Raw genomic sequence first — 21,690 nt, forward strand, 5'->3', positions numbered from 1 at the left:
GCAGCCTTCCCTGGCTTGCTGGGACAATGATTGTCTCTTAAAGAGAAGGTATGTACTTCCTCCATCATCACCACGTGTGTCTTCTTCTCTCAGACTTCCGACCACTCTCACTGGACCCAGACACAGCTCACCGGCGCCTCCTACTGTCCAACAACAACCACATGGTGGAGCTAGTGACGGAGGATCAGGAGTATCTGGACCATCTGGACCATCCCGACAGGTTTGAGTGGTGTCCTCAGGTGATGAGCAGAGACGCTGTGACTGGTGTCTGTTACTGGGAGGTGGAGTGGAGAGGAAGAGTTTCTGTGGCCGTGACTCTCAGGAGAGACGGAGGGAAAGAAGACGAGTCTGAGTTTGGACAGAACCGTTATTCCTGGAGTCTGAGCTGCTCTGATGATGCTGGATATAAAGTCTGTCACAATAAGACAGAAACTGTCATCGAGAGCTCAGAAGTCTCTCACAGAGTTGGAGTGTTGCTGAACGCACCTGCTGGAGTTTTGATCTTCTACAGATTCTCCTCTGGAGTCTGGACCCTCCTCTACACCCTATTCACCTCCACTGAACCTCTGCACCTGGGATTTGGACTCAGAGAGGCTCGTGGTTCTGGTTCCTCAGTGTGTGTGTGTGACCTGAGTGTGTGAGTGTGTTCCTCCAACAAACTGGTGTTGCTGGTTCAAATCCCCATCCAAACTGCTGACAGTGAGGAATGAATCTGCTTCTGAAACAAATGAGTTCTTCTGCAGAAAAGAACAAAAGAATGTGAGATGTTTGAAGAAGAGAAACTTTCTCTTTCATCCCTCTCCTCCTTTCTCCTGTAAACGTCTTCACATCCTGCTCAGTGGTCTCTTCCAGCTCCATCTATCATCACTGTGTTCAGTCCCTGAAAGACTCCTCCAAGTCTCCATCCTCATGTGAAGAAGACTTCAACACATTCTCAAACCAGTCTGTCCTTCTTCTTCTTCCCTGTGGACAGATCACATGACAACAATCTTCATCCATGAACTCTTGAACTGTCAGTCGACCTTCAGTGAAGAGTTCAGATAGAATAGGATAGGATAGAATAGCCTTTATTGTCCTTGTACAGTGTACTCCCTTGGTGCGAACAATGTAAAAATATATCAAAACAATCAAGCATTCAGAGAACAACAAATAGGAACTAATAAATAATATATACACAAGTAGCAGCAGTGAAAGAGCGTAATTACAGAAAGTGGCACTTATCTGGATGTAAACTTGAATGATTTGTTATTGCACATCGTTATTTCTTTATTGCACTATGATCAATATGGTCAGTAATAATTAATTTTGTAGACTGTTTTATTGTCACAACTTCTTCCGCTGACGTCACCGCCCAACCCACCTCGTCACATCCACACCTGCCTCCAATCTTCTGACGGTATAAAGACCGGACCAACCTGCCAGTCCTCGCCTGTTTGTCAACCCTTCATGGTTGGTCTTCGAGCGGGATATTTTGCTATTTACCTCTGCCTGCACATCGCATAGTCAGAGTTACTTCAGTTTGTTTCTTCTGCCTCAAAGATTCTGCCTGCCTGCACCTCCTGCACCCCTACTCCACAGCCTGCACCTCCTGCACCCCTATTCCACAGCCTGCACCTCCTGCACCATCACCGCACTAGCCTGGATGAATTAATTGCGCTGTCTATCAGGGTTGACAACCGCCACCGTGAGCGGAAGAGACAAAGACAGCAGCAAACCACGCTGAACCCAGTCTCCGCCCAGCCTCGTCAATCGCTCTCTCCGATTGGTCACACCCCCAAGGATGAAGGCACACCTGTTCTCCCGCCCAATGACACTTCAGAGCCGATGTAGTTGGGGCGTTATCGCATTGATCCGTAGGAGCGGCGCCGTCGAATTCAGTCCAACAGCTGTCTGTATTGTGGGAGGAGCGGACACTTCTTAACCACGTGTCCTCACTGTCCGTGAAACGGGCAGGTTCGCTAGAATCTGGGAGACTCCTAGCGAGCCGCACCTCCTTCCCACAATCTCCCCGTCTGCGCACCAAGTTTGACGTCACCATAAATCACCAAGGTCAGTCACTTAAATTGTCTGCACTCATTGATTCTGGTGCTGATCAGAACTTTATTGATGTCAACACTGTGAAAACCTTTTAATATTTTGACCTTTCTGCTCCCTGAACCGCTTGAAGCGAATGCTTTAGATGGCCGTCTCTTGGCTTCAATCACCCGTATGACTGCTCCTGTGCGCCTCCTTCTGTCTGGTAACCATCAGGAGGAGATTAGTTTTTATGTTCTGGACTCCCCGTTCGTGCCTGTAATCCTTGGACGCCCATTGCTTCTCAAACATAACCCCCACATTGACTGGAGAATGGAGAAAATCATAAGTTGGAGTCTAAACTGTCATAAAGTTTGTCTTCTCTCCGCTTTACCTCCCACTGTTGGTCCTCCTTGTACCAGTGACAGCACTGATCTGTCTCTCATTCCAGTAGAGTACCAAGCTTTGAGAGCTGCGTTCAACAAGGAGAAAGCCACGTCATTACCACCTCATCGACCTTATGATTGTGCTCCAGAGGCCAAATTATTGTCTGTGAGAAACACATGAACTGAACATGTGTCCAGCTCTATGGCTGTTCTTCATCTTTGTGAAAGAGTCTAAATTATTGTAGCAGCTGTGGTCCATTCTCTTTCATGCATGTCGACTATTTTATGACCAAACATGATTCACAACATCTTGTACTGGAATGATCTGTTGCACATTTATGCGCTTCTACTCAGTAAATGTGCAACATCTTATTCCAGAGTAAACTATGCCATGTTTGACTCTCCCATCTTCATTCTTTCAGCAGTCTCCCTGCCTTTGGTCCGTTCCTTATATAGCACTTCAATACAAAGCTGCACACCTGCCTGGTGTAAAACTAACATGCTATGGAAAACCTCAAGCAAAGAACACCTCAAAGAGCAGCTTCAGGCATCAGAGCAACTTGAAATGTCTCACCTCTTTAATGTGTTTCTAAGCAAATGGTGGTGGTCAAAGTAATCGTCCAAATGTTGCATGTTTCTCCTTGGCCTTGACTGTAACCAGGATTTATGATAAGTCGTAATATAAAGACAGTGGATGGTATTGTGTGATGTTTTTCTCTATATATTGAAGTGCTCCAGTGTGATTTTGCATTTTGTGTCTGCAGGTATGTGCATTTGTGGATGTAGGATGAGTAACTCACACACATACCACATAGCTGCACCACTGGAGGCTGTTCACACACCTGTCTTAGAGTTGAAGTGTACTAGGTATGTATATACTTTTAAACAAATCAATGTGAATGCCGAGCCACAGGAGGGGCTCTGGAACAGGTAAATCTATTGACAGAAACTGCCTTCGTAGCAGTTTGCTGGAGCATCAGGATCTTGTCTCACAAGAAGGCACTTGTCACCTGGAACCCACTGGTGATGAGGACAGACAGATTCAAATATCCATCATTGTCAACAGACCTGCAGATCACTGTCAAATGTTTTGTGGTACATACAAACCTCCAAAGATTGTCACATTCAATATGAAAATGGGGAACAAAGCAGACCTCAGTGTGTCATTACAATGTGTGAGCTTACAAACAAATGTCTTTGAATATTGTGCGATGCCATAGGTTTATATGACATGAAAAGTAGTGTTCACAACTTCAAATTAACATTTCATTTTTGAACTAGAACTCAAGCTTACATTTCATGGGATTTTGCAATTGCTTTGCACTTATTACGATTGTCATATATTGTCATTATATCTGCAAATTACTTTGCGACTGAAGAAAGTGAAACATCCGATTGGTGTCGAACTCTAGAGCCAATCAGGTGGCACTCCTGTCCATCCCAGCATGCACTGAGAGCCAGGTGGAAGTCAGGCTGCTGCAGTGGTTCAGAAGCAACTGAGGGGCGCTTGGATCCCGCCCCTTGTGCTCGGGGCTCAGCGCGATTCTGGACACCCCAACGTCCCACAATGCATTGTTTATTTTATTTATTTTATTTTATTTTAGTCTAGTTTAGTTTAGTTTATTATTTATTTTTTCACAGCACTTTATTCCAAAGCACTTTCCTAGTTGGTAAGGTCCCCACTGACCATAATAAGCAATAAATTTGATTCTGATTCTAAAGGTTTATACAGTATGATACCTGGAAATTGATCTGTCACAATGCTCATGTGCTCCCTGAAAAATTAAAATTCTGTACAGAAAATGCGCAAAGCGACTTGACGTAACATACACCATATTTATACTGCATGTTACTGTGTGCATGAGTCACACAGCCATGGCTCCCCAGACCAGTGAGTCTCAGATAAAACCACTGAATAGTTCAGTTCTGGTTATCGCAAGCAACCATGTCTGCCACAGGTGTGGTGTCACCTTCCCAGTCACCCGTACAGTGCTGTCGACTGTGTACAGGCCCCATATCTATGACAAGAATGAGGACAAACATATGAACTGAGTCTCAGTCAGGAGTTTACACAGTTACACAAAGTTATGTATGTAAATGCAGCATTAGTGTCCGCAAAGAGACAAGTGAGTTTTGTTTTTTTATTTTTTAAAAGGTTTGTTTAAGCTGTTTTAAATGCTTTGGTCATTGCCATTTCAGTGAGCAGTTGAAACAAGAAACGACTCATGTGTGCAGTTCCTCCCACATTTCAGCCTTTTGTAGTCCTTGTCTGTCATTCAATATAAGCGGAGCGTATCGTTCTGCACACTTTAAAATGGCAGACAACATTTAAAATTATATTTTGATGCAAAGCTTAGCTGTGAAATTTGATTGCTAAAGAAAAACTGAAATTCAAAAAAGTACTCAATTTCATTTTCAAGGACTTGTGGGCCTTAAGAGTGACATATTTCTTCATTCAATAAACAAGCTGCAGGAGGGTGGAACAGTCTTGTGCTGCCGAGGTCAATACTGTAATTTGTGCCCAACTTAAGTTGCAGTATGAGCCGTACTTTCACTTTTGACACGACACACCCAGACACACCTACATACCAGGTCTCAGGAGCAACCTGCTCATTCTTGATCAGTGTCCTCCGTGAGTGGATTAACACAAGTGGAAGAACGGAAGGAAGCATTGGTTCATGTTCATGAGGAGTCCAGATCAGTGGAGTGATGGGAGCCACACTACTGTGCTGTCTCTTCTTCATCTTCAGTCTCGGTATGTGGCTTTACTTCCAGTGTGCCACAGTGTTTTGGTCGGTGACTTCCCGGAGCTCCAAGAGTGGCTGAAGATGTTTATTAAAACTGTTACAGCTCTTCATTACAGTCACGCTAGTGTGTGGATGACGATCCTCAGAAACTACTGTTTCACTACTGCAGGACGAGGGCGTCATCATATTCACAGCTGTGATGCTTAGATATGGTGGCATCATCATACAGTGGCTCTGGGGAGCAGACGAAGATGTGAACAACAATCCAGCCACATCATACCCAGGATGTATTATGATTATAAAACACAACATATTGGTTATGTTTTGATAACAATGAAGAGAAAACCCCACCCAACACTGAGAGTCTTGTGTATCTGCCCGAGGCAGTTCTGCAACAATAGAACGCACCAGGAAACAGTTCTGAAAGTAAATTCATCGACTGTGACGCAAACACACGTGAGGCGTAGCTGACCGTCATCAAACATGGAAAACCATAATAATAGGGCCCTTTAAGGACCATTTCCTGTGGTAATGGTTTGGATTTGAGCATCCGTTCAGAATCAGTACACTACTATCATGTTAGCATATCAATAGCTGCAGGTGCACCAGGACGACTGGTTCAAGAGTGTCGCACATCCTAAAACAATCAAAGCCTTTTCTGAACATCATATTTCTTGTGTCGTTCTCAGCTGCAGCACGGGGCCTTGAATATTCCTTAAAAGGTCATGAGATCTACATCAAGCCGCCAGACTTTGTTCCTCCAGAGAAGATTTTTTGGAGACATAACGGCAAAGAAGTTGTTATGGTCAACGGCAGAGAAAAACAGGAATACGGCTCGTACAAAGGCAGAATCATGCTGAACCGGTATTCTGCAGAGCTCTGGATCAAAGATGTTCGGTTTGAGGATGGAGGAGAATATGAGTTGGAGGTTTGGCACAAAAACCAGGAGAATCCAGTACAAAAGATGTATTATCATTTTGAGGTCATTGGTGAGTTCATTCTGCTTCGCTGTGAAGTCTCTGATGATACTAACATTGATGATGAAAACAGTCTGCAGTCGTGACTCCACCATAGTTCTGGGTCCAAAAAGAGTCCAACGCTGAAAAATAAATAAATACAAGGGGATAACACAACCCAATACAGTATAACCACTTTGAACTCTGCCTCCTCTCTCCACGTCTTTAAACGTCTGGCTTTGCAAAATGTCTCCAAACTTGTAATTTGTGATATTTTTCTAGTCACTTCCAATCATCCATGTCTGCCAGTCACTCATGGCATTGAATACTACTGTTCATGTCGCCTGACTTTGATCAGATCCATGATCAACCCATGATTTTAGTTAGCGTTACAGGTTGATTCTATCTTAGCTAAACGTGTGGCGTGTATTTCTAGTTATATTCATTTGTGTATTTTGTCCAGCTAAAGTCTCCATCACCAATGTTTCCTGTGAGATGGATGGTGACCACCAGGCAAAGCTGGTCTGCTCTGCTGAGTCCAGTCACCCTCAGTTACTGACCTTTGAATGGAGCTTTGATGGGACTCAACATCCTGGCTCCAACCTGACGATTGGTCTGAACAAAGATGACAAGAGGGTGTTCACCTGCCATGTGAAGGACCCTCTGAGCGAAGACAAAGCTACATTAGCAGCAGGCAAATGTTTCCCAGGTGCGTGTGGTCTTCTGTGAGCCTGTGACTTTGTAACATTGATGAAATCATCAAAACCTTTTTCTCCCACAGAAAAGAAGGATTCTATCATCTGGATTGCCGTCGTTGTGTCAATCTTTGCTGTGCTCCTGATTGTGGGCCTTGTGTACTGGAGGAGACGTAGAGGTGAAGCATGAAGCACACACACATACTGACAACACAAGAGGACACTCACTGAGCTCAGAGGTTGCCTTTCTGGTGGTGGGTCATGACATTGTGGAGGTCCTGGCTGGTGCTTCTTGTGTGAGCAGAGATTGATGAAAGTGAATATAGAATACTGGAGGAGATGACCTGAGAAGAAGTAAGTACTGGAGACATTTGCAGTGTGAAGTGGGACCTTGCGATTCTATGTTTTGGATTTCATTTCAGTGGCGTTGACCTTGTCAACCTTATCATTGACAGGCTTACCTGAGAACCAGGCCAGAGAAGAACATCCTCTTCTGAATGAAGGTGGGAGCTCATCAATAATCAGACTTCACAAACACATCCACGATGCGTCACAACAACACATTCCGGTTTCCTTCCACAAACTAGTTTTCTGCCACTTGGCATGCAGATCTAGCTTTGATGCAGCCCCACAGTGGATGACATCCACATGAGCTTCACCTCGAAAGTGTGGACTTAAACTCAAGGAGGACAGGACCCAACTGTAGGCAGTGTTTGGTCGATATTGGAAGTTGTAACTGGAACCCGCTGGCGGACACGCCTGTCAAGATGAATACGGCGGCCAGTTCAGAACAGCAATACCCTCCTGTTGCAGGAAGTCCCAGCATATCCTGGCAACGTGCAGGCAGACATTGCCCATTCAGGCTGTTCTGATCTTTGGTTGGAAATAAAGAGTTTAATTCCCCCACTGTGGGGCAAATGAAGGATAACAGAAAAGAGATGATAGTGTTTGGTTCTGTCAGCTCTGTGATGCAGAAAGAGTCTTTGGTGTGCATCCAAGGGACTTCTGAGGACATTTAAATGTCCTGATGATTTCGGTGGAGTTCAGTGCAGCAACGTAGCTTTGCATCACATGGTACCATTTAACATGCAGTGGAAGCTCCCAAGAGAACCTGAGAAATTTGAAATTAATGAATTAATTATCAAAAGTTCACAGTTGAGATGATCCACAACATGGAGGAAGTTGTTACATAGGTGCTTCAGCTACATGCGACGCCGGAGAAATAGGTGTTGGACTTGCAGAGTTCCAGATGGTCCAGATGGGGCAATATAGGGAAGAAGAAGGAGTTTACTCTAACCGAATATTTTGTGGAGAACCTGCTGCATGAGGGTCTTAAAGTATGGGAAGACCAGTGTTGGGACTACGTTATCTATTGTCAGAAGTGCCGTAACGCGATCCTTTGCCAAAATTTCAAATGCTTTTAAAAAGTACAAACTCTTTAACATGTTTTAAAAGCATTGTCCATAATATGCATTAAAAACTTCTGCGTGGAAGTGAAGCCCACATTAGTCACGTGATGCAGCGCCGGTCATGTGAAAACCATCATGAGCAGCCATGATGGTTTTCACCTGCCCGGCGCTGCATCACGTGATGATGGTGGTTCAATATTCTCATTATTTTCCATTTTTAGCTGTAAAACACCAGAGAAATATTGTAGTGGTGCGCAAGTGATGTGGAGGCTCGAAAACACTGTGCACGTCCAAAATGATCAATTCCCATGTGGCGAAACGTCTTCAGAAAGTCCACGCGTCGACCAAGCTCGTGGAAATAACTTTGTTATGGGATTGCACGGGTTAGTGCTGATCGATGGATAGATAGCTTTTATGACCTGACTATCTAGTTCAGCACAAACAACAATCATGGGGCCAATTCTGTCCCATTGTTGCTGGCTCTCGACCCAGCCCGCTGACCGTGACTGTTTTAAGATGATTATGTTTGAGCTCCGCTATAATAAACCGTTAAAAAAAAGTTTTTTTCGCTCATAACAAGTTACTTTGAAAGTAATGAGTAACTTGAAGTAAAAATGTTACTTTTGAAGGAGGTAACTAGTAACTGTAACTCAGTTACTAACTTAAAGTAACTTGCCCAACACTGGGGGAGACGCACCTGACCTTCAGAATGTGCACATCCCTGCTGTGTCACACCAACCTGATGGGGCAAGACCATGCTCCATCATTGTCATGTTTTGGAGCATAGCAAAGAAAGAGACATTATACTGTAAGGAATGGGAGGGAAAGGGATTCTCGTGGCAATTGAGACATTTCACCATTCTCAAGAAACAACGACAGTATGCACAGGTTCTGAAAGAGAATCAAGTTTAGTTCCGGACCCTTTTTCTCGGTGGCATTGAAGTCACAGAACTGAAGTGAACCAAGTCGACAAAGACATCTGAAGGAGTGGACAGAGAAGAATGAGAATGAGAATGGCTGTAGCTTGTAGTGAAATTTACTTCTCTGGATTAAAAGGTAGTGTTTTTATTGTCATCAATTGAATAAATATCAAACTCTCCCACTGCTTCAATGTTTTTTTGAGGGACCGCTCAGACACAAATGTTTTATTCCTCGCTTGTGCTGTCTTGCTTATTTTGCAAAATGAGTTGCAGCCTCTCAGGCAAGCTGTCGAAGTCACAATTGAACAGAATCAAAATAGACAATTGAATTTAAAAAAAAAACCAAGTGTCTTAAAATGATAGATCAGTGTGTGTCTGTTTGCACAAAAAACGTGCATAACCCCCACCCATCAAAAACACTTGGTCAGGAAGAGCTGTGAGCAGCTGAAGGTTTGCCCTCATTAAACACCATGGAACAGTTTGAAAAATCAAAATGACTTGCAGCCAAAGCCCAGATATTAACATACGTACAAGATGTGGACCTATGACGTCACTTCTGGATCCTCCTGCAGTTGTCAATGTAATCAGATTCCTGCAGAATCAATGTAATTGCCTTTCAATGTAAAATGATCTGATTGTGTTTCCAATGGTGTTTTGCTTCTCTTCAGAGGAAGAGCTTGTCAGGCAGGCGGTCGAGGCTTCAAATGAAGTTGTGTAAGTGGATTACACAATGATTATTGAAACATCTCTGATGAACTAAATATGAATGTTGATGATGATGATTTCCTTTTTCATTTTATTCTCAGACTGAGGGACTGTCAGCTGTCAGAGAGAAGCTGTTTCCTTCTGTCCTCAGTCCTCAGCTCTCCGTCCTCTCGTCTGACACAACTGGACCTGAGCTACAACTATGACCTGAAGGATGCAGGAGTGGAGCTGCTGTCTGCTGGACTGAAGAGTCCACACTGTCACCTGGAGACTCTCAGGTCAGAACACATCATGTGTCCAGCTTCAGAGATGAAATGTGAAAGTCAGAGGTGGAGACTTCAACTTCAGTTTGCTCTTCAACGCAGCAGCTGATTCTTAGTGGCATCAATCTTCAGCAGGTTTCTCCCGCAGTGATGTGCTTGGTGATCTGAAGTGGAACCAAGACATTGAGCTAGCATTAGCCGTAGTGCTAATGGATGTTAATCATGACAGGAGGATGTGTCCTGGAGAATCACCTCAAACGTTGCTTGAAGGGTTAACCACCCACCTGAGCAGACATTGTGTCCTCACATAGACAAGTGATGAAGAGCTCCTGGAAACTATACATTTCACGTCTTCATCATTGATCTTCATCACAATCAAATCAACAACATCAACATCTGTATGAATCAGCAGTTTGCAGGATAGTTTGCTCTTCTGAAAAACACTGCTTGATGTAAAAGTTCTTGAAATACTCCAACAACAATGTGTTGATCTTCTGAATGTTGAAAAGTTCAGTGTGTCTTCAAATAAAGTCTTCTCAAAATAGAGGATTGTACAGTTTATGAGTTCTCTTTCACAGGCTGAGCTGGTGTCAGCTGTCAGAGAGAAGTGGTTCCCTTCTGTCCTCAGTCCTCAGCTCTCCGTCCTCTCGTCTGACACAACTGGACCTGAGCTACAACGACCTGGAGGATCCAGGAGTGGAGCTGCTGTCTGCTGGACTGGAGAGTCCGCACTGTCACCTGGAGACTCTCAGGTCAGAACACATCATGCGTCCAGCTTCAGAGCTGACATTTGTTTGCACCAGTGAAAACAACCAGATGCGCTGAACTTCATTCTAAGTGTAACTCGGTCTATCACAAAAGTCAAGCACACTGCACCAACAAAGCAGAAGGTCCTTTTATGTTCCCAACCACAACAACAGAGGAAAGAGGTTCTATGTCATATGGGCCCTGCTTCAGGCCTGAGCGCGATTGATTTGCTCGCCACCCAGAAAGGATCCACCTCTCCCCATGAGACTTTCTGTCCGCCGTTATGCACCCTCCTTTGTCACTCAGCCTGTGAGTGCGTTATCAACATCATTGGATGCTTGGAAATATGAAGTCATTGAAACATTGCAGTATCTGTAAAGTGGAGATGCCTGATTTTTGATAACTACCGTATTTTATAAGCCGCAACTTTTTTCTCGCGGTCTGAAACCTGTGCCTTATAAAACGATGCGGCTAATATATTGATTTTTACAGGGATATTCCAATCAACCGGCCACCGATTATGAAAGGCTGAACTCGTTGTGATCTGTGAATGCCGACCACTGCCTGTCATTGCTGGTCACAAAATCCGATCACATGTGACAGCAGCCGTTCTGATGAGGCACCGCCCGCAACGGCGTGTCTAATGCGGAAGCTTTTTTCAGTCTGTCATGTCAAGTTTGCCTCCTGCAGCACATGCACGTTAAAAGGCGTCAACGCCACAATTTCAATACGATATTTAAAACACCAGCACTTGACAGAGCACAGTGAGTTTTCTGTTGTTCATGAAAGTGAAACTGCAGGAACTAGCAGTCACTCGCGGACACTCGCCGGTCTGAGCGTGACATTCGGAATGCGGAGCATACTGCCCAAGAAATAATCATTAATTTCACCGCGCCAGATGAGCAGCCTTTCTCAGGTGTCGTTTTAAGACGGAATCAACCGGGACCGAACCCGCTGCAGTCTTGTGTGTGTCAGATGCAGCGTTCGCGGTCCACCCCCTGAATCTGAGACGTTTGCAAACGTCCAGAGTGAGAACTTTCATGAAAGTGGTTGAAGACAGCTGCTTCAGCTGAGTGCTCTTCCTGTCTTTCAGAGCATCCCTACTTTCTACAGTCTAATGAGCATGCTATTTGCTGGCAAAAATATTGAGCCTCGTCACATCACGGCCGTTTAATTTACCTTTAAAGCGCTCAAATTGCGCTGTTTTCGCCCTTGTGTCCACAGCTCTGCCAACAGAGACGATCTACTGGACGGTGAAAACGGCGCTTTTTGAACACTTTAAATGTAAATAAGATGTGATGAGTTCATGACTGGAGTTCAGAACATTGGTAAGATTGTTTCATGACTCAGTCTCGACACTGGACCCCGTTTTCAAAACTAGTACTAGAGGATCGCTAGAAGTGATCCTCATGAATTTTCTGCGGCACAGACGGCAACAGTGCACCCGCGGCTTATAGACTGGTGCGGCTTATGTATGAAAAAGATCCATTTTTCTTCTTAGATTTGGTGGGTGCGGCTAATATTCTGGTGCGCTCTGTAGTCCGGAAAATACGGTACCCTTCTTGTGTAAAGTGTTCAGGATTACAACACATGCTGGAGTGGAGCTCTTGTCCTGCTTGTATGGTTCTTCCGGCCGTCGACCGTGAAAAGCGAGCGGCTACCCTGGAGGTAGGCGGGTCCGCCAAATCCAAAACCAAGTCTCCCGTGAAACCTTGGGACCAGTACAACGAGTTGTCAAAGCAGACACCTCCGTTTTGCGAAAGGGGAGACTTGCTTTCAATTCAACCGTATCCACTTCGGTTACTCCCTGGCTCCACGGACCTTTACAGGGGTCGTGGAGTTGGCTTTAGAGTCGCCCAGGAGCCACGGGATCAGAATTCTGACCCATCTGGACAACTGGCTGATTCTAGTATCGTCCAGGGAGCAAGCAAAAGCCCACACTGCTGCAGTGCTGTGTCACATCAAATGTCTGTGATGAGTGGTGAACTTACAGAAGAGCACCCGGATTCCCTGCACCCAAATCCAGTAAATGGGGATCTGGCTAGAATTATGGCAGTTATGCAGTTATGACAATGGCAGCTCGGCAGGTGATGGCGGTAGAGAAAGTGCTCAATTAGTTGTTGGGCCATCACGTCATGGTCAGAGCGGACAACTCACCCATAGTGGTGTATTTAAATCACCAGGGAGGGGTGAGGTCCCCAGCCTAGAGTGACAGCTGACATTCTGCACTGGGCGGACAGACTGTGAGATGGCATGTTCCAGGCAGCTTGAACGTCAAGGCAGACAGGATGTCGGGAGAGGGAGCTCTTGTGGACGAGTGGGAACTCTCTCAAGGTTGGGCAGTAGAGAAGGTAAACCGAGGACTCCATGACGCAGTGGTGATGATGCTGGAGGGTTTAGCAGGCTTCACATGCCACCTCCTGAAACTTACTCCAAACCCTTGAAACCATTTGAAACCAATAGTGAAGCCCAGGAGAGGGCAGAGCACGTATGACATGAAAATGTTAAGTTATCTAATGTAACTTCAGTTCTATGAATACATGTGACGCCCTCTAAATGTTCGCCCAACAACGCCCTGTTTGGCGGCTGCTTTCAAACGAGGATGCATAACGGTAATGACAAAGTGAAGAGTTCAGTGTTTCCTAAATAAAGTCTGAAAAGTCTTGTCAAAATAGATAATTCTTTGTCCATTCTCTTTCACAGGCTGAGCTGGTGTGGACTCACAGAGAGAGGTGGTTCCCTTCTGTCCTCAGTTCTCAGCTCTCCGTCCTCTCATCTAACACAACTGGACCTGAGCTACAACATCCTGGAAGATCCAGGAGTGGAGCTGCTGTCTGCTGGACTGAAGAGTCCACACTGTCACCTGGAGACTCTCAGGTATGGACACATCATGTGTCCAGCTTCAGAGCTGAAATGTGAAAGTTTAACCCAGTAGCCAGAGGGACCAACTCTCATGTTGCCGTTCTTTGCTAAAACTAAACTAAAAGCTGCTTGAGAGTAAATGCCTGCACATGCAGAGCTAATGCTATGGTGGCATCTAGGGATGGGTATCGATTCTAATTTCAAGAATCGATTCGATTCTGATTCTCATGACTTAGAATCGATTGTCACGATTCAATTCGATTCGATCCGATCCAATCTCGATTCAGGTTAGTATTTGAACCATTTTCTGAGCTGTTGCCATAATCACATGACAGGTTACGCAACGTATTAATGCTAGTATCATATTGACATTCAACAGGAAATGAATGAAGGACTCATAGTAAATGATAATAAAGATCCAGACACAGAACACCAGATGTGACTGCTCATGGGACTGGTGCATTATTAGAAATATGACATTAAAAATTCACCCAAAAGATGCTGCTGTTTAATACTAATGCATTTTATGTTATTATCAAAATGAAAAAAAGATATTCTCAGCCATTGAAAATGTAAACAGAGTGCTGGTTACTGACTTCACAGCAATCTGACGGTCATTGTGCAGTATGTGAACAGTTCTCTGTGGTCTGTAGCACGTACGAGAAGAGGTTCCACTCCTCATCAATATAGTGAGTTGTCAGATTCGTGTAAGATTGCGAAGATGTCCACGCATCACTTGTAATGCCCCCCTGACTGCTGACTGAAGCTTACTTTTCACGTATTCTTTGACTCACTGGTGCATGTTTGGGATAACAGACGTTTGCGAGACACCATAACGTAGTGAGGCTCTGTTACTTTCATTAGCCGCCTGAAGCCCTCGTTTTCAACGACGGAAGACGGGCGCATATATTTGCAAATGAAGCCCGCAATCGCTTCAGTTATTTTGACAGAGTGTGCAGAATGACCTGGTATTGGTAAAGTTCGCTCGAGTTTCATTTGTTGTGGCCCGGTGGATGGCTTGGAAAGGAGCTCTGGGTGATGTCGCGTCACGTGACTCGTGAGCTGGGTCATATTTCCGCAATACTGCAACACTTCCAATACCTCCATTAGGCATAACGTGCTAATTTCTATGCTTTTGTCGAGCGCATTTTTGGTTTGGTCGCGTCTGAACCCAAAATGGTGCCAGACCATTGCTATGAGCGTTTCAGGCATTTTCAAAGGGGTTGGACTTCACCCGGAGAATATGTGTTCAAACGTAAAATAATTAATCCGATCTTTGGACCTACGAATCGATTTTATGGAATTAACGTACGAATCGATTCAGAATCAGAAAATCGATTTTTTAAACACAGCACTAGTGGCATCACTCTCAAAGACTTCAGTACAATACCATGCCATCTCTGTTTAAATGGGGACCTGTCCTGGATTCCCTGCTTTCCTGACTGATGACGTTTCAAATGCTGAAGTCCTCCTCTCCATGACACAGCAAGTCGGTCATCATAGTGATGCTCCGTTTTGAAGTTATTGCTAGTTTTGAAGTATAGTTCTCCCCATCTGAAATTTCATCAACAAGCAGTGACGTCTCAATAGGATTGATTCTGCCTCTAGCACAGCACCCAGCTCCTGAGCTGATCGAGCCACGCAGAAGAGACGTGTCTGCATGAGATCAGATCAGCAGCCAACTCCTGATTTAAGTACGAACAGTACAAACAACACAGTTTTCCTGAGCGTTGTACAGCAAACTCAAACTCTGTGGATAAGTCACTTAAACAAGTTAGTCAAGCCATAACAAATACTACTTCAAACTTCTCAGTACACCTGGCCTGTCCTGGCAAAACAGAGAATATAAAAGGTCTCACTTGTTGATGTCACTTGTCTCTTTGACAGGCTGAACTCTTGTGGACTGTCAGAGAGAAGTGGTTCCCTTCTGTCCTCAGTCCTCAGCTCTCCGTCCTCTCGTCTGACACAACTGGACCTGAGCTACAATGACCTGGAGGATCCAGGAGTGGAGCTACTGTCTGCTGGACTGAAGTGTCCACACTGTCACCTGGAGACTCTCAGGTCAGAACACATCATCTCCTCTCTTCAGTTCTGCTCCACAACTAGACGGTTCTTCTGCTCTCAGGATTCTCATGATTCAGACCCTCTGTTAGTCAAAATATAGTATTGAAAAAGTCTGACTTGTTGATGACACTCGTCTCTTTCACAGGCTAAGCGGGTGTCTACTGTCAGAGAGAAGTGGTTCCCTTCTGTCTTCAGTCCTCAGCTCTCCGTCCTCTAGTATGATTCACCTGGACTTGAGCGAGAACATGCTGGAAGATCCAGGAGTGGAGCTGCTGTCTGCTGGACTCAAGAGTCCACACTGTCACCTGGAGACTCTCAGGTCAGAACACATCATCTCCTCTCTTCAGTTCTGCTCCACAACTGGTTGGTTCTTCTCATGGATTTTGCTGTGTTTCCACCAAGTGATCTGGGTTGGTACGGATCACATTGTCATCCTTATTTCACTGTTTCTACTGTCTAAAGGGGCCTCAATAACCGACCCAACTTAGGCCACCTTTTGAGACGACTCACCTGAGGAGCCAAAAGGTTCAGAAAAAGGTGCCTATATGCACACAGCCGTGAGCGAACAATGTCTGAGTCAAGTTGCAGCAGCAGCCATTCTTGTTCCGGAACAAAAACAACAGAGACAACATTAGCCGATTAATTGGCGTCTGAACAAGACAATCCTCTTAACCATTGTTGACATGTGAACTAGGGTCTGTCGTCTGTTGGTGACTTGTCTTGCCAAAGTTCACATGATCAGAGACTTTTTTAATGTTCTGCAGTTTTCTGCAATTTCTGTCTTGTGCTACATTTCGCTGTTGTTAACTGGAGTCATTAGCAACAACGTGAGCTGGAATGGCTCTGCTATTGAAAGAATGATACAGCCCAATGTTGACATCACTGTTCATGTCGCTGGCCACCAAAAAAAGCACCAAACTCAGTGGGGACACAAACCTGTCCAAGGGGGAAAGGGATTCCTTCCTATCCTTTTTGAGATGTACCGACCCAGACCACTCAGTGGAAGCATCACAATGCACACTGTTTTTTTCTTTATTGCAGTCTGTCACAGTGTGCGATCTCAGAGAGAGGTTGTGCTTCTCTGGCCTCAGCTCTGACCTCTAACCCCTCCCATCTGAGAGAGCTGGACCTGACCTGCAATCTACTTGGAGGACTCGGACTGGAGCTGCTGTCTGCTGGAGTGGAGAGTCCAGACTGGAGGCTGGAGACTCTCAGGTATGGACAGAACAGCAGAACTGACTGACTGAGCTCCAAAGAGCTTCAGACTGAACATGTGATCCTGGGTGTGTGACGCTGCTCAGACTCTTCATCTGAACTGAGCACATGAATCCAAACACATGACATGTTCTCCTGCTGGACACCAGTGGAAGCACCAAGGAGACAGTGGAGACTGAGCAGCTGCTTAGAGATCCATCTTTGTTGCCACCAACACAGTCATGAAAGAGCCGTCCACTTAGCAGCAGGAGATAATAGTCCTAACTGTGCAAAAGTGATCAAATTTTAATATTACATTATTATTAGGGATACTCTGATCGATCGATCACCGATCATGATTGGCTGATTTCAGCGTGATCAGTGAATGCCGATCACTACCTGTCACTGCTGATCACAACAACCGATCACGAGTGACAAGCCGGCGCGCTGGTTGTAACGCGTCCCCTCCTCCCTCTTCGCTGCACTCAGCATCAGCTGTGAAGCAGCAGTCTGCCATGAAGATTCTTTCAATCTGTCATTTAACGTTTGCTCATGTACAGGAAAATGCTGTGCAGGGAAGCGCGTTAAAATGAAACATGCCATTTCAAGCACCAACACTTGACAGAGCACGGAGCGTTTTCCAGGCTCATGAAAGTGAGACCACTGGTTCCTGCAGGCTGTTAGTGCAGCAGGCTGTTGTCTGAAACTTTTAAAAATGTCCGGACTGGAAACTCATAAATCGCGTGGTCTCTGCCTCAGAGTATCGCTACGAGCGGCCAGTATGTAAATATTTCATGGACATAGCAGTATCAAGAGATTCAACAAATTGCGACGTCTCACATCAAATGAAATGTTTTTCAGTTGTCCTTTTGACAGAATAGCTGCTGTGTTCAATGGTTCATGTTTTCACATCAACTACACTGAAGGTCTCATCATTTTGATGACAAATTCGTTGTCAATCCATGTGATCCGTATCGGTCATTGGCAGCAAGAACCCTGACCCCTAACTATTGTTTCTATTTATTTATGTTGGTACATACCTGTTTGTATTTCTAGGCAAGAACATATTTTCTTTCTTTTCTAACCCAGCAAACCTTGCAGACACATTAAAATCCCAGTTCCTAGAAAATCAAGACTCTTACATTCTGTTCCATTCACTCTGGGAACACAATGTCTTAACAAAACACTTTTCAACTTCCAGTAATGATGTTCCTTAAAAAGGTAAGTTCAATATTCACACAATATCCAAGTATGGACCAAATTAAAAGTGAAACTGAAGTGTAACAAGTGACTTTTACATTGCTTCTTTATGAAATGTAAACAAAAAAGGTATATGAAACAATAAAAACAACAATATTTCTTATTTAAAAGACATTTCTGTGCAAGGATAAAGCAATTATGGTCAAAAACTGAGTCTGGATTATTTTGACTCATACTTTTAGAAAAAGTTTTCTTTGAATTGAGACATTACTTTGAAAAAAAAATGAAATCAAAAAACAATCATTTCTGTACATCAATGCAATCCTTCATGTGCTCGTGCTTGAACTCTTGAACCAGGGATGCCCACACTTTCCTCTCACGACCTTTGAAACACTGCTGTCTCACAATCTACTTGAGCCACGACTGTAGAGCAGGTCAGAGACAGACAGCTCTCTTGAGCATCAGCAAAGATCAAATTTCTCTCAGAAACATCTCTTATCGTGAGGGTCACTGTCCGATGTCTGTTTTTCATCTACATGCGATCGACAAGGTCTTTCTGGATCAGTCAAATATTCAAACCCGGAAGTCACGGAAGTCATTACTGTGCCACTTGAAACATCATTGCTTCATATTGTATGTCATACCATGGACTTCAGAACATCATCATGTTTGCTAGACCGATGTTAGCTACAAGTAGTGATGGGATCATGAGGCTTCATGAAACACTGTGTCGTAGGCAATCTATGTTATTTCCCACTAGGTGGCACTCTCTGCTCTACATCTTTAGATTTCAACTTCCAATGAAACATCATATCATTTTTAAACTGAGAGCGCCACCTACTGAGCTCTGATAATAAGGACAGTGATTCATGAAGTCTCACCAGCTCATTACTAGATCCAGGCTGAGACGTTACATGGACAGACCTGTGTCATTCACAAATGACAGGCTGGTTATCCTGGGATGCTACAGCCTTCCTGCTTCTTCTTGAGGTTGGGCCAGTCCCAGAGGACTGTTCACCTGACATAGAACACGGACCCATCACGGTTTTCCCCTGAGTTAATCTTGACAAACAAAGCAGACTTCCCCGGCTAGCTGGGAAAGTGATTGTCTTTTGAAGAGAAGGTCTCTTATTCCACAATCAGCACCATCTGTGCCTTATTCTCGGTCTTTTCTCTTTGGATCCAGACACAGCATGCTGGCTCCTCCTACTGGACAATATGATGTCACTCGTGAAGATGGATCAGGACCATCCCGACAGGTTTGAGCGGTGTCCTCAGGTGATGAGCAGAGACGCTGTGACTGGTGTCTGTTACTGGGAGGTGGAGTGGAGAGGAAGAGTTTCTGTGGCCGTGACTCTCAGGAGAGACGGAGGGAAAGAAGACGAGTCTGAGTTTGGACAGAACTGTTATTCCTGGAGTCTGAGCTGCTCTGATGATGCTGAATATAAAGTCTTGTCTCAGCAAGAGAGAAGATCTGGAGCACACACAAAGCTGCGTGTGAAACACGTGTGTGTGATGGTGTTGCTGCTTCAAGTCTCCCATCATAACTGCTGACAGTGACAAATGAAGAAATCGGCCCCTGAAGCAAACATGTCTTCTGAAGAAAACAACACAAGAGATGTTTGGACAAGAAAAGCTTTCGTTTTCATTGTTTTCTGTCTTCACGTCCTGCTGAGCTCCAATATGTTCATTAAAGTCACCGTTAATCATAAAACCGGAACAAGCTCATTTACCTTACAACTAAATTTGCATGATTCACTTCTTTCTTCTTATGATCATTGTTGTTTTCTTGTTGTTTTTCTTGTTAAACTGATTGAGTTAGAGAGAGGTTCTCAATTATTATTTGACTCTACACATGGTGGAATTTTGATGAGGAATATATCACAATATAAATTTCTCTATCATCATGTAAAAAATCCTTGTGCATTTTTGACGCTCTGGTTGCTTGAAATATTAAAGGTACAAAGTGGCTCCCAAATAATATTAAATAAACGCTTGAGAGGAGCAGAATAAAGTCACAGTTATTTTAGTTGTCATTTTTTTCATACCTTTTGTAAAGTCATGACACTCCAACTGTGTCGCAAAATTGTGGCACGTGTCCCATTTCACTAATACGCTTTATTGATGCGCAGCGCCCCCAGTGGTCAACACAATTCAACAATAACGGATCAGCTCCAACACGCAGGATAAAACTTTATGAAGCAAAAAAGAAGTTTTAGACAGCATAGAAACATCTCTGCCTCTGACGTTAACACTGTACAGACTTAGAAAAACTTGAGTTAGACAGAAAGACCGTCACAACCTGCCAGATTGGCTTCAATACATTTTGGAGTCATGCAGAGCTTCAAACAACAGATGAATTTCATATTGCTCTTTGAGGTAGCGGCATCAAGAATATGGACAATTGTTCGTGATTTGGCACATTTCAGGAAATGGATTTGCGCTATTATCATTATATTAGCTGGTATTTTTTATTGTTGATGCACATATGAAATTCAATTATTGCATTACAAATTTCCGTGAAGCACATAATAGAAAACATGAAAAAAAAAAACAGATTAATAAAACTAAAAACAACAAAAACAAAAACAAAAACTGTTATAATAGCCTGATTCCAGCATGGAGATAAAACAGCTTTTTTAAAGTGTCCAATTAAAGGCTGAATTTCAAATTTCTTATACCATTCTGCCTGAAATCCATCACTCCCAGGCGATTTGTTTGTTTTCAACTGTTGCAGTGCTGTTAGCTGCAGGTGCTAGCAGATTTTCTCTGTCTCCTCTTCACGTTGAATCCGTAGGTTGAATGTCGGGGGTTTTCTTATTCTTTGTTTTTTTAATATTTCTGCCTTCAAGCTTTAATCCTCTTCGTCAGTTTTACAAGTCAGTTTTAATACTTGTATTTCCTCACACTAAACCTGGGAAGGGAACAAAACTTAAGTGGATGAAGTGGAAGGACTAGAACAGACGGAGGTGCTGATCCGTCTCTGGTGTGTGTCGTAACTTGCTTCAAGTCCATCTGTGTTTCTGTTGACTATTGAGTGGAGAGTTTAGCCCAGTGACAGGTGTTACATGGCTTCCTGGCCGGAGAGCCTCGATCGAAGTCTCAGGCGGAGGCCAGCGCCTCGAAGTGGCTCAACCAATAGTGAAGGCCTCAGGGCAGAGCACATATGACACAGAACTGCTCCAAAGCCATCTGAGCTGACATCCACTGACCGTGTGATGGGCTTGTTGCTGTTTCAGAGTCGCAGCGTCAGTGACCAGTGGCTTGTTTTCAGCTTGTTACAGATGATCGAGTTCCAAACGCTTGTGATTCTTTATTCAGCACATTGTTCTGTCTCAAACGCAGTCGTTCTACTGAGGAGCCCTCATCCATACCCAGGTGACCTGCAGGTGCCTGTCATGGATGAACATTCCTTTTGAGCATGTGATGAAGAAATGCACAAAATGATCAAAACTAGGGTGAATATGGTGATGCACATGCCGCTTAGAGGGGTGGGAAAAAGGAGAGTAAAGTGACTGGTGGAAATGTC

At 44.2% G+C, this 21,690-nt stretch overlaps 2 protein-coding genes across 5 annotated transcripts in view; both read left to right on the forward strand.

Moving 5' to 3' along the window:
• The window catches only part of LOC128766396 (NACHT, LRR and PYD domains-containing protein 12-like), a 58,073-nt gene that overhangs the window by 13,149 nt on the left and 23,234 nt on the right, over positions 1-21,690 (forward strand). The window contains exons 13-15 of one of the 3 annotated variants that reach the window (XR_008415987.1): positions 94-1,449; positions 1,540-3,266; positions 3,361-4,579. The exons of 1 other annotated variant lie outside the window; for it this stretch is intronic. The gene's annotated coding sequence lies outside the window, so the exon portion shown is untranslated. Of the gene's footprint in view, positions 1-93; positions 1,450-1,539; positions 3,267-3,360; positions 4,580-21,690 lie in introns of those variants that run through there. One more of the 3 variants, XR_008415988.1, reaches the window with a different exon arrangement.
• LOC128766410 (ribonuclease inhibitor-like) lies at positions 4,592-20,161 on the forward strand. 2 transcript variants are annotated; one of them, XM_053878028.1, is made up of 13 exons: positions 4,592-5,154; positions 5,836-6,135; positions 6,566-6,811; positions 6,884-6,976; positions 7,253-7,300; positions 9,795-9,840; positions 9,933-10,109; positions 10,673-10,846; positions 13,545-13,718; positions 15,591-15,764; positions 15,913-16,086; positions 16,809-16,982; positions 19,348-20,161. In XM_053878028.1, the coding sequence occupies exons 1-13, from the start codon at positions 5,109-5,111 to the stop codon at positions 19,424-19,426; spliced, it is 1,905 nt and encodes a 634-aa protein (XP_053734003.1). In that variant the 5' UTR covers positions 4,592-5,108; the 3' UTR covers positions 19,427-20,161. The 2 variants fall into 2 exon arrangements, with proteins under 2 accessions (XP_053734003.1, XP_053734004.1); XM_053878029.1 differs by lacking the exon at positions 19,348-20,161 and having other exon boundaries at positions 15,913-16,304; positions 16,809-16,932.

The sequence above is a fragment of the Synchiropus splendidus genome, chromosome 10 (genome assembly GCF_027744825.2).
Source record: "Synchiropus splendidus isolate RoL2022-P1 chromosome 10, RoL_Sspl_1.0, whole genome shotgun sequence".
Lineage (NCBI taxonomy): Eukaryota > Metazoa > Chordata > Actinopteri > Syngnathiformes > Callionymidae > Synchiropus > Synchiropus splendidus.

Excerpts from the sequence above, each read along its gene's own strand:
- LOC128766410 (XM_053878028.1), top strand. The coding sequence starts at position 5,109 with ATGGGAGCCACACTACTGTGCTGTCTCTTCTTCATCTTCAGTCTCG. Across the intron at positions 10,110-10,672 it reads TGTCACCTGGAGACTCTCAG|GCTGAGCTGGTGTCAGCTGT; the intron begins GTCAGAACACAT and ends TCTCTTTCACAG. Across the intron at positions 16,983-19,347 it reads TGGAGGCTGGAGACTCTCAG|ACACAGCATGCTGGCTCCTC; the intron begins GTATGGACAGAA and ends CTTTGGATCCAG.